The 11,785-nt window shown below is 43.4% G+C and overlaps 1 protein-coding gene across 2 annotated transcripts in view; it reads left to right on the top strand.

Annotated features, from left to right (window-relative positions):
- Positions 1 to 664: 664 nt before the first annotated feature.
- Positions 665 to 11,785, top strand: part of CREB3L2 (cAMP responsive element binding protein 3 like 2) — a 95,295-nt gene continuing 84,174 nt past the window's right edge. For both annotated transcript variants that reach the window (XM_073621825.1, XM_073621824.1), the window contains exon 1: positions 665 to 1,144. In XM_073621825.1, the coding sequence (XP_073477926.1) occupies positions 1,049 to 1,144 (96 nt within the window). In that variant the 5' untranslated portion in view covers positions 665 to 1,048. The remainder of the gene's footprint in view (positions 1,145 to 11,785) is intronic.

Below are 11,785 nucleotides of genomic sequence, written 5' to 3'. Positions count from 1 at the left end.
TTGTATATAAACTCTTTTAATGTACGGCTTTAATTTAATTTGTTGGCGTGTTAATTATGTTATTGTTCTGTTTTAGGTGCATGGTATATTTTTAATAATATATATTGTTATTAGCATGTATGATGTTTTCGCTCATCATTTTATAGTATCTAGGGTAGACTACATAAAGATCTGTAATAATAAATAAATGTTAGTTATCATGTTAGTACATTAACACTAATAACGCATTAATAATATTTTATAATAATGGAAGAGTATACAGTACATTGATTGGTATATAGCCTGGCCCCAGTATTATAATAAATACGGCTCAATCTTTGAATAAGCACGGCACTTCCAGGTACTGCCTATGGGCGGGGTTTCCTTTGTGTTGGTCGCTCAGATATTCTTGTCCTTATCTGATTGGTCGCGCCATCTTATTCTGTACCTTTATTGGCCCTTGATAACATCAGTCATCCACCCTGATACAGGGTTCACGCCTCCGCTCGCCTCACCATTGGTTCCTGGAGTTATCAAACAAACCGAGCTCCGCCCGCATTCCTGAACTTCTCAGCTGCGGTATCCCCGGGGGCATTAGAGACGCGTTGATTGGCTGAGATGCACGAAGCCTGGCGCAAAGAGAAAGACGATTGGTGAAGGGAGAAGAGGGGGCGTGTTTGGAGAGCAAGAGGGGGCGGGGGCTGGGTTAGACTGTCAGTCTGATCGTGGACAGTAGAGACGGAAGATATTTGGGCTGTGTGCTCAATATTATTACCCTGACCTCCCACAGGACCTCATAGACTTGTGATCAGGAGAGAAGCCACTCACATCGCTCTGATCCCCACTCATCCTCCTAGCAGTACTGCCCTCTCTGCACACACACATCCTGCAACACTTGGCCCTTCAATTCTGCAACTTGCTGACTTCACATTGAGTCCCTTTAAACTTTTGTGATCAGCTGATTACATTGCTTTGGGGGGGATCTGCTGGATTTTAATGTCAAACTAATTTCACCTTCTGCCCAGAAATCCAAAGTTGTTTTTCGCTGCTTTTGAATAACGGACTGAAAATGGAGATATTGGAAAGCGGAGACCCTGTCATCCAATGGGATCGCAAGCTGAGCGAGCTGTCCGAGGTGGCCGAGAGCGACTCGCTGTACAATACGGTGAGATGATCAGAATATGATAAAATCATCATTTATATGTATTACCAATGTCAGGCGTATTCTGCCGCCAACGCAACGGCGACAGAAAATGTGCTAACCGCCATTGACGCAAAGAGCGGCGAAAGTGTTGCAGAATATCAATTTTAAGACTGGACGATCGTTAGCGGGTGGTTTTAGTGGCATGATCTTGCTCCCAAAATTTGCCTTAATTGCATTATAGCAGCACATACTTGCGATTGGCCGCACAAATTTTGGAGCATCGTGCAATCGTTAGCGAATAATCACAGCAGCACTTAATTGTTTCCTATGTGTCGCTATCTGCTATCGATTGATCGCAGGCAGTTTTAGTAGCATGATCACACGATTAAAATTCACCCATGGTCACCTGTGATCAATCGCGCTGCTGGTAGTTACGGTTGGTTGCACAAATCTGGACCATCATGCGATCATTAGAGATTAATCAATACTAACCTCTATGTTCCCTATGTGTAGCGATCAATCAGTTGTGGGTGTTTTTAGTAGGGTGATCACACTACCAAAAAATCACCCCCATGTGCGCCCACTCTAACACTATATGCAGGTTAACTGTTCTCTTCTAGATCTGCCTTATCCCTTTTCTAACCCAGGTGCGTTTAATTTCCGTTTTTGTGATTTGCGCTCCACATGTATTGGTAGTTCTGTCTAAGTGCCCGCTACTGTTCTGGTTACATTTTATTTTATATAATATGTAATGTAGTCTTTTATATAGATTTCCTTTGATCACGCCCAAAATATTTTATATATAGATAGATAGAGCAAAATAATAATAAAGAGTTCATAATTTATTATTATTATGACACTGTGCATAGGATTATTATGAATTGTACTGTGCTTCGAAGTGAGAAGATTAGCAGCTGTTCCAGTTCTGGGGTTTTCTTTTGTACCGTTGCATTTGCTTTGTGCTTTCTTTCGCTTTTTTTTTTTTTTTTTTGTTAACTCTAAATTCCGTTGTTACATCTGGAATAACAGAAGTGGGAGGAGCTATAACTGTATCCAAACTTTAACAAACCACTGGCGTTCCTAGTAAGGGTATAAAAGGAGCCAATTACATTCCAGGATTTTCCAGTCTTATTCACCTCATCTTCTACTTGATCTCATCCTTAAAGGGGGCCCCCGCTCAGAGTTTACAGATGTTGCACCTGGAAGAAAGCCAACCATTGTTACCAGCTGTGATTAGGAGGGGGGGGGGAGTCGTACAGGATCTGAAAAAAAAAGAACTTTTTGAAGCGTCGCATTTTAAACTCCAAAAGTTACATAAGAATGTGGGTTTTGAAAAGACGAGACAAAGTAGTCAGAAAGCAATGACAGCAAACAGTTAAAACTCATCAGATTCCAGTAATGCTGGTTGGTGGCAGTGAATGGGCTCACCACGGGTATATGTCCTTTGTACAGCGGGTATATGTCCTTTGTACAGCGGGTATATGTCATTTGTACAGCGGGTATATGTCATTTGTACAGCGGGTATATGTCCTCTGTACAGCGGGTATATGTCATTTGTACAGCGGGTATATGTCATTTGTACAGCGGGTATATGTCCTCTGTACAGCGGGTATATGTCATTTGTACAGCGGGTATATGTCCTCTGTACAGCGGGTATATGTCATTTGTACAGCGGGTATATGTCCTTTGTACAGCGGGTATATGTCATTTGTACAGCGGGTATATGTCCTCTGTACAGCGGGTATATGTCCTCTGTACAGCGGGTATATGTCATTTGTACAGCGGGTATATGTCCTCTGTACAGCGGGTATATGTCATTTGTACAGCGGGTATATGTCCTCTGTACAGCGGGTATATGTCCTCTGTACAGCGGGTATATGTCATTTGTACAGCGGGTATATGTCCTTTGTACAGCGGGTATATGTCCTTTGTACAGCGGGTATATGTCATTTGTACAGCGGGTATATGTCATTTGTACAGCGGGTATATGTCCTCTGTACAGCGGGTATATGTCATTTGTACAGCGGGTATATGTCCTTTGTACAGCGGGTATATGTCCTTTGTACAGCGGGTATATGTCATTTGTACAGCGGGTATATTTCCTTTGTACAGCGGGTATATGTCCTTTGTACAGCGGGTATATGTCCTTTGTACAGCGGGTATATGTCATTTGTACAGCGGGTATATGTCATTTGTACAGCGGGTATATGTCCTCTGTACAGCGGGTATATGTCCTTTGTACAGCGGGTATATGTCATTTGTACAGCATCTTGGGATATTTTGACAGCATTTATAGAGACTTTGTCTGTCTGAGTCCCCTTTGCTAGGAAGTCACAGATACTTGTGATTGGGAGAGTGGGACCTACAAGGGAGTTTTTCATCACCTTGTTAGGAAGTTCCTTCTTTTTAAAACCTGTATAGTATTTAATGCTTTCAAAATTAGGCGATGTAAAGCCCAAGGGCAGATTTACATCTGTGCATTATAGCTACGCATGTTGCATGCATTGACGCACTGTGATGCCATTCATATTGAATTGCACTCCATTGCATGGCAGCACAACAATTGTGGCACACGTTTTGTGACACGTCTGGCTTTTTTGGGACATTTTGGTCCTTCAGAAGCCCATGGATTTCAGTAGGCTGCCTCAATGCAACGCTCGTTAACACATGACTTAACACTCTTTATTGCACATGAATTAAAGCACCACACAAATGTAAATGGACCTTTAATCTCGCTTTCTCCATGGATAAATTGCTAAGGCCTTAAAGCATGTTCATTTTGCAAGGGAATTTTCACGTACCTTGGAATAGTGTGAGGCTACGCTGACTGCTATCTTCTTTGCACATTCGCATTTCAAAAACGTACTTGTCATCAAAGGCAATGCTAGGGCTTGTTCACGTCTATGTGCTGCAGCACGTTTTTGAAAATCGCACAGGTCATTTTTTTTTTTTTTGTTCCCTTTCGTGCATTTTGGGGTCTAAAGGAGTAATGAAGCATGGAATTGTACATATGATGCATTTTGCATTCATATTTAGGTCTTGGTATCAAGCCTAAATAGTTTTTTATTGGCCAACATGAAAAACGCATTAAATGTGCATGTCGGTGTGTGTGTGTGTGCAAAACACTCCCCAACATGCATTTACAAACACATGAAAGCGGGAAGGCAATGGCTTGAACCTAACCAAAGTGTTTTATAATGGGGGGGGGGGGGGGGTATTACTATACAGGTTATGGTAACATGGGACTAAAGAACTCAAAATTGAATGGACCTATGGCAGCATACCTATGGCTGGTTGCTCTGCCCCCAACCATAGGTATGCTGCCATGGAGGCACCAGGAAAATGGTAAATTGAATTCTTACCTTTACATAATTTTCCTTTCCTAGTGCCTACCCATGACAGCATACCTATGGTAGGGGGTGGAGCAACCAACCATAGGTATGCTGCCATGGGTAGGCACCAGGAAAAGCCCTTAAAGCAAATCAGTGTGTAGCACAATAAAATCTTCCTAGAACAGAGGGTCACATGATGGGCAGCTGCCAGCACTGGCTTCCGCTCATGTGACCACTGTGACAGCCAATCACAGTCCCTCGATCAGGCAGACCTTCCCACTCCCTGGACTAATTGCCCAGTTAAAGGAATGACAGGGCTGGGCGGAAAGGGTTTAATCTCTTCTCACCATAACATGTATGGTTCTAGTTTACCTTTAGGCCTGGTGTACACCTATGCATTTTATGGAAAGGGCCAGGGACTTGTTTTTGGTTCCATAGACTTCAATGGATCAAAATTGTGTATTGAAAAATGCATCTGGGACATGCAAACTGAAACCTGCATAGGTGTGAACTAGGCCTAAGCTTACCTTTACACCAGAGGGCATTGGTTCTGTACACTGCACTGATGATGGGCAAAAAGCCTGAAACAGCTGTATGTAGTTTGGAATAAATAGCTCTATGATAATAATAGGCTAGATTTGCACTATACTCCAACAGTTCTGGAAGTGCATCTGGTTGATGGGGCATAAAGGAATGATTTCTATTGTTGCGGGGGTTTATATAGACAATTAGGGGTTGATTTACTAAAACTAGAGAGTGCAAAATCTGGTGCAGCTATGCATAGAAACCAATTGGCTTCTATTTTTTTTTTTTTTCTGTCAAGACTTAATTGAACAAGTTGAAGTCAGAAGCTGATTGGCTACCATGCACAGCTGCGCCAGATTTTTCACTTTCTAGTTTTAGTAAATCAGCCCCCCAGTTTTGTAGTATTTAGGACTGTGTGTGGTTATGCTCCTGTTTCCCATTATTTAAGTTGTTGTCGGGTCAGGGGAGGCCATATAACGTGTGCATGTTGGTTTTGCATTTAAAGCCCCATTTCTATGCATTAAACAGATGTGTAAACAGAGCCGCGGGAAGATGCGTGTTTGCCCAACAGACAGGATCTGCTGTAAAGTTCAATCCATCGCCATTGAGATGAAACGTTGACCTTTCCAACAAATCCCCATTGTTTGAAGAGGACGTTTGTGTGTTCTTCTTCTTGGCTGGTTGTTTTGCACCAGTCCTGTTTGTATTCCTCTGAACCATTATCTCCAGTGTCACCTCCATGAATGGCTAATATGACAAGCATGTCCCTCTCTCTCTATACACCTCCTAGGAGAATGGATGGGCAGGGAAACCAGTCAAGTTCATCAACTGTACTTTTCAAATGTATGTCAAGGTAAAAACCTTTTCATAGTTATGAATCATATAGTGGAGGGTTAGAACCCCTCTCTGTTTTTTTTACTGCTGGAGAAGAAAGAGCTAGATGTTGCCGGGCATCCTCTAGCCAGGATATGATGAGGGCTGGGACTTGCTGCAGCTTCTAATGCACATTGTGAGAAGCTGACAGTGTGCAGTGAAATCAGAGTAATCAATTTCAGTACAGTAGAGAATTGTGTACAACTCTGCAAGACTGGAGGGAAGGATGGAGCTTTAAAGTATAACTAAAGGCTAAACTTTTTTATGTAGTTGTAGAAAGAGTGGAGAGGGATTTGATAGTTTGTATTGCTGTCTGTGTCCCCGTTAAGGAGATTCACCCTCTTTATTTGTTCTGTTTACCATTATCATTGAAAGTAAAAGAAAATCCCACATTTTGAGTTGTCCCCAGAAAAGTAATAGAGGGGAAATCTTCCAATGGGGACACTATTTCTGATGACCCAGGGATCCCCAAGAAATTCCTCTAATTTTCAGGGATTTTCTCACTTCCTGCTTCACTATGGGACAGGAAGTGAAGGGAAATCTCCACAATGGGACACAGATGGCGAAATAAAATCTAACAGGGGTTATAACCCTCCCTTGCTCTATCCAAAATGAAAAAAAAAAAGTTTTTCCTATAATTCTACTTTTTCTTTTACCTTTTTTTGTTATTACTTTTGAACAGAGCATGAGAGCGTTATGCCGCGTACACACGGTCGGACTTTTCAGCTACAAAAGTCCGACAGCCTGTCTGACAGACTTTCGACAGGCTTTTGGCGGACTTTTGACGGACTTTCTAATGACCGGACTTGCCTACACACGATCACAACAAAGTTCGATGGATTCGTACGTGATGACGTACACTGGACTAAAATAAGGAAGTTGATAGCCAGTAGCCAATAGCTGCCCTAGCATCGGTTTTTGTCCGTCGGACTAGCATACAGACGAGCGGATTTCTGGGTCTGGCGGAGTCCCAAATCCGTCAGATTTATGACTGGAAAGGTCCGCTGAAGGTCCGGTGAAGCCCACACACGATCGGATTTTTCGCCGGATTTGGTCTGTCAGCGTCCGTCAGACCAGTCCGGTCAAAAAGTCCGACCGTGTGTACGCGGCATTAGAAGCCTGTTCAGTTGTCTGTGTTATCTGGGAGAAATCTTTCTATCGGAGACCAAAAATAAATCCTGTTTTTAGTGTATTATTAGAACGCTACTGTCTCTATTTTTTTTATTTGTGTCTCTTTACTTCCTGTTCCAGCAATAGCATTGTCACAGGAAACCCTCCACACTGTACAGGACTGAGAGAAAAGGTTTTGGCCTTTATAGAGGATGTTTATGTCAGAGAGTAAATGTGCCTTTTAAAGCCCAAAAAAACTTTCAGCATAACACAACCAAATGCATTCCATGTGCTGTAAAACAACATCAGTTGTGTAAATAGTCTTACAGTTCTTTTTCTTTAGAAAGCAGTCAAAGGCTGAGTAGAAAAACTTGTTAGTTGCCAGAAGTTGCACAGAGGGACATTTTCTGTGTGGAAGCAGTGGTCTCTCTCTGCAGAAGTAAAACTTCTTTTTTTTGTCCCCATTTTAGATTTTGTTTACCATATGTCTAATTGGGGAGATTTACCTTCACTTCCTGTCCCATAGCCAAAACAGGAAGTGATAAGAAATCTCTGCAAACGAAGGGATTCTATAGATGCCTATAGATAACAACAAACTGTAAGTTGGATAATACCCTTGCTGTAGGTGTAGTTTTTCTCTCTCTCTCTCTCTCTCCCTTTTTATGATGTTTCCACAGAAATCCACAGAAATCTTCCTTTACACGTCTGTAACAGGCTGCACTTAAAGTTCATATCTTTGGAGAACATTCTTTTAAAGGCATATCCCTGATTATAGTCCAATGTATTCTATATGTAGAGAACGTCATCATCCCTCCATCGGTGCTGTAAACAATTCAATGTCATGAACCTTTCCCTTTTTCTCCTAACATGAGTTATATGGGTGATTAGCTGGAAGACCTGTCATTAAACATCAAGAGAAAGGATATATATGTCTTACACATGGGTGTTACAACATACTTATTATTTCACTGTAAATGCAGGTTTATTTGCTTGTTTAGTCTTTTCTACAATCAGATCTGTGTTATACAGTATCTCACAAAAGTGAGTACACCCCTCACATTTTTGTAAATATGTTATTACATCTTTTCATGTGACAACATTGAAGAAATTACACTTTGCTACAATGTAAAGTAGTGAGTGTGCAGCTTGTATAACAGTGTACATTTTCTGTCCCCTGAAAATAACTCAACACACAGCCATTAATGTCTAAACCGCTGGCAACAAAAGTGCGTACACCCCTAAATGAAAATGTCCATATTGGGCCCATTAGCCAATTTTCCCTCCTCGGTGTCATGTGACTTGTTAGTGTTAGGTGTGAATGGGGAGCAGGTGTGTTAAATTTGGTGTTATCACTCTCACTCTCTCATACTGGTCACTGGAAGTTCAACATGGCACCTCATGGCAAAGAACTCTCTGAGGATCTGAAATAAAAGAATTGTTGCTCTACATAGATGGCCTAGGCTATAAGAAGATATCCAAGACCCTGAAACTGAGCTGCAGCACGGTGGCCAAGACCATACAGCGGTTTAACAGGACAGGTTCCACTCAGAACAGGCCTCTCAATGGTCGACCAAAGAAGATGAGTGCACCTGCTCAGCATTATATCCAGAGGTTGTCTTTGGGAAATAGACGTATGAGTGCTTCCAGCATTGCTGCAGAGGTTGAAGGGGTGGGGTGGGGGAGCCTGTCAGTGCTCAGACCATATGTCGCACACTGCATCAAATTGGTCTGCATGTCTGTCATCCCAGAAGGAAGCCTCTTCTAAAGATGATCCACAAGAAAGCCCGCAAACAGTTTGCTGAAGACATGCAGACTAAGGACATGGATTACTGGAACCATGTCCTGTGGTCTGATGAGACCAAGATAAACTAATTTGGTTCAGATGGTGTCAAGCATGTGTGGCGGCAACCAGGTGAGGTGTACAAAGGCAAGTGTGTCTTGCCTACAGTCAAGCATGGTGGTGGGAGTGTCATGGTCTGGGACTGCATGAGTGCTGCCGGCACTAGAGAGCTACAGTTCATTGAGGGAACCATGAATGCCAACATGTACTGTGACATACTGAAGCAGAGCATGATCCCCTCCCTTGGGAGACTGGGCCACAGGGCAGTATTCCAACATGATAACGACCCCAAACACAGCTCCAAGACTACCACTGCTTTGCTAAAGAAGCTGAGGGTGAAGGTGATGGACTGGCCAAGCATGTCTTCAGACCTAAACCCTATTGAGCATCTGTGGGGCATCCTCAAACTGAAGTTGGACAGCGCAAGGTCTCTAACATTCACCAGCTCCGTGATGTCGTCATGGAGGAGTGGAAGAGGACTCCAGTGGCAACCTGTGAAGCTCTGGTGAACTCCATGCCCAAGAGGGTTAAGGCAGTGCTGGAAAATAATGTTGGCCACACAAAATATTGACACTTTGGGCCCAACTTGGACATTTTCACTTAGGGGTGTACTCACTTTTTGCAGTGGTTTAGACATTAGTGGCTGTGTGTTGAGCTATTTTGAGGGGACAGCAAATTTACACTGTTATACAAGCTGTACACTCACTACTTTACATTGTAGCAAAGTGTCATTTCTTCAGTGTTGTCACATGAAAAGATATAATAAAATATTTACAAAAACGTGAGGGGTGTATTCACTTTTGTGAGATATTGTAGTTTGTTCTTTCCTTAGAGTGACACTAAACTTAGCAATTCTCTGTATGTATGTATGTATATATGTATTCCCAACATGGCCTCTTATCTCCAAATTCCTTTTTTTCTCTTTTTCTTCACTCTCTTCCCTCTTCACTTCCATCCTTTTTTGTTCAGGTTTGGCGTTTGTTCTCCATAGCCCCCCCCCCCCCACTGTATGTAAGTACATAGCCACCCTCTCTGTGCTCAACCTGTGGCCCTCCAGCTGTTGCAGAACTACAAGTCCCATGAGGCATTGCAAGGCTGACTGTGACGACAAGCATGACTCCCAAAGGCAGAGGCAGATTATAGGGCAATTAAATAGTGGATGTGTATGGATTATTTTTGGAGAATAATAATGTTGTTTAGTGTTACTTTGATTTACTCAGTGATTTAAATAATTTCTGGGGACCTGGCTGGCTGCATTTTCTTGAATAGTGGATCCCATGAAAATGGCTGCTGGTCAGTACAGTAGATGTACATTAATGTTGTAGTTCTCTGCTTTTTAATAAACTTACAAGAGAAGTATGGGGTTTTGTTTATTTTTTTCAGAATCATACTTACCTAGCTGGATGTAGCATCCCCCTGGCTCTAAGACTTAGCGATCAAACACCACCGATCGCTCAATTCTCAGAGCTCCCTGAGCAGAGAGTTGGTGAATGTCAATCACGGCTTTCTGCCCTGCCCCCCTCCCCTCGATCACTGGAGTGCTGGGCGGGAGCGGCCTGCTCAGGCTCTCAGCAGCTCACTGAGAGGCTGAGCCGGGTGCCGGTCCAGGCATGTGGGCGGATCCTGACTTAATTATCGCAATATTTCTAGAGCCTGGACTGGCTTTATGACTTTAGCCGACAGCAGGCTTCAGCCCACTGTCTGCTGAAAATGGGTCCCAGGCATGCAGAACGAACTGCGCTCCTGTGCTCCACAGGAGAAGTACTGCCAAATGAGCTTTGGCTGTACTTCGCCTTTTAAAGGATAGATATTAAAATACATTCTGTTCAAACATACAAGACTATCAAGCAACTTTATAGAACTGACTACTTTGCGCTGTCTTACCGCAGGAGCTGACTGCACAGGTCCAGGCTAGTATACACACTGGAGAGTGCAAAATCCGGTGCATCTGTGCATGGTAGACCATCAGGTTCTAACTTCAGCTTGTTCAATTAAAAGGTTTGTAAAGGTTCAGGGTTTTTAAAAAACAAACAAACATGTCATACTTACTTCCGCTGTGCAGTTGGTTTTGCACAGAGTGGCCCCGATCCTCCTCTTCTGGGCTCCCTCAGTGGTGCTCCTGGTTCCTCCTCTTCTCGAGTGCCCCGTCGTAGAAGTGCTCTCCTTCATGGACACCCGCGTGGGCGCGCTCCCGTGTCTTGCTTCTGCGACTATTCACACAGAAAGCAGGACTCGGCCCCTCCCACCTGGCGCCCGCGTCATTGGATTTGATTGACAGCAGTGGGAGCCAATGGCTGCGCTGCTATCAATCCATGCAATCAGGACCCGAGACACCTGCTTATGCTGGCGTCTCGTCCCCGACGCGAGATAGAGGGGGTACAGGTAAGTAAAATGGGGGCTCGGGGGGGGGGGCTTCAGCATTACAGGAGGTTTTTCACCTCAATGCATAGAATGCATTAAGGTGAAAAACCTTGAGACCCCATTCACACAGGGACGACTTGTCAGGCGACCTAGTCGCCTGACAAGTCGCCTCCCGTTCTGTACTATGGAGCCGTTCTAAGGGGAGCGACGCAAGTCGCTCCGACTTAGAAAAAGGTTCCTGTACGACTTCGGGGGCGACTTGGGGCGACTTGCATAGACTTCTATGCAGAAGTCGTTTTGCAAGTCGCCCAGGCATTCGTTTGCAGGTCGCCTCGCTGAGGCGACCTGCAAGTCGTGTTGCCCCTGTGTGAATGGGGTCTGAGGGTTTACAACCCCTTTAAGCTTTGACAAAAGAAAAAAAGAAAACGAAAGCTGATTGGTTTCTATGCACAGCTGCACCAGATTTTGCACTCTGTAGTTTTAATTGATCAACCGCACTGTGTTGTTTACATTTAGCTTGTCTGCAGTCTGCTCTGTAAGGTCAGGCTTTTGTCTTGTGTTTTTTTTTTTTTTTTTTTTTTATTACACTTTAATTATTTTAGTGCACACAAAAACTATATA

Source organism: Aquarana catesbeiana, linkage group LG03 (genome assembly GCF_042186555.1).
Source record: "Aquarana catesbeiana isolate 2022-GZ linkage group LG03, ASM4218655v1, whole genome shotgun sequence".
NCBI classification, from domain to species: domain Eukaryota; kingdom Metazoa; phylum Chordata; class Amphibia; order Anura; family Ranidae; genus Aquarana; species Aquarana catesbeiana.
This window is presented reverse-complemented; position numbering and strand designations above follow the sequence as displayed.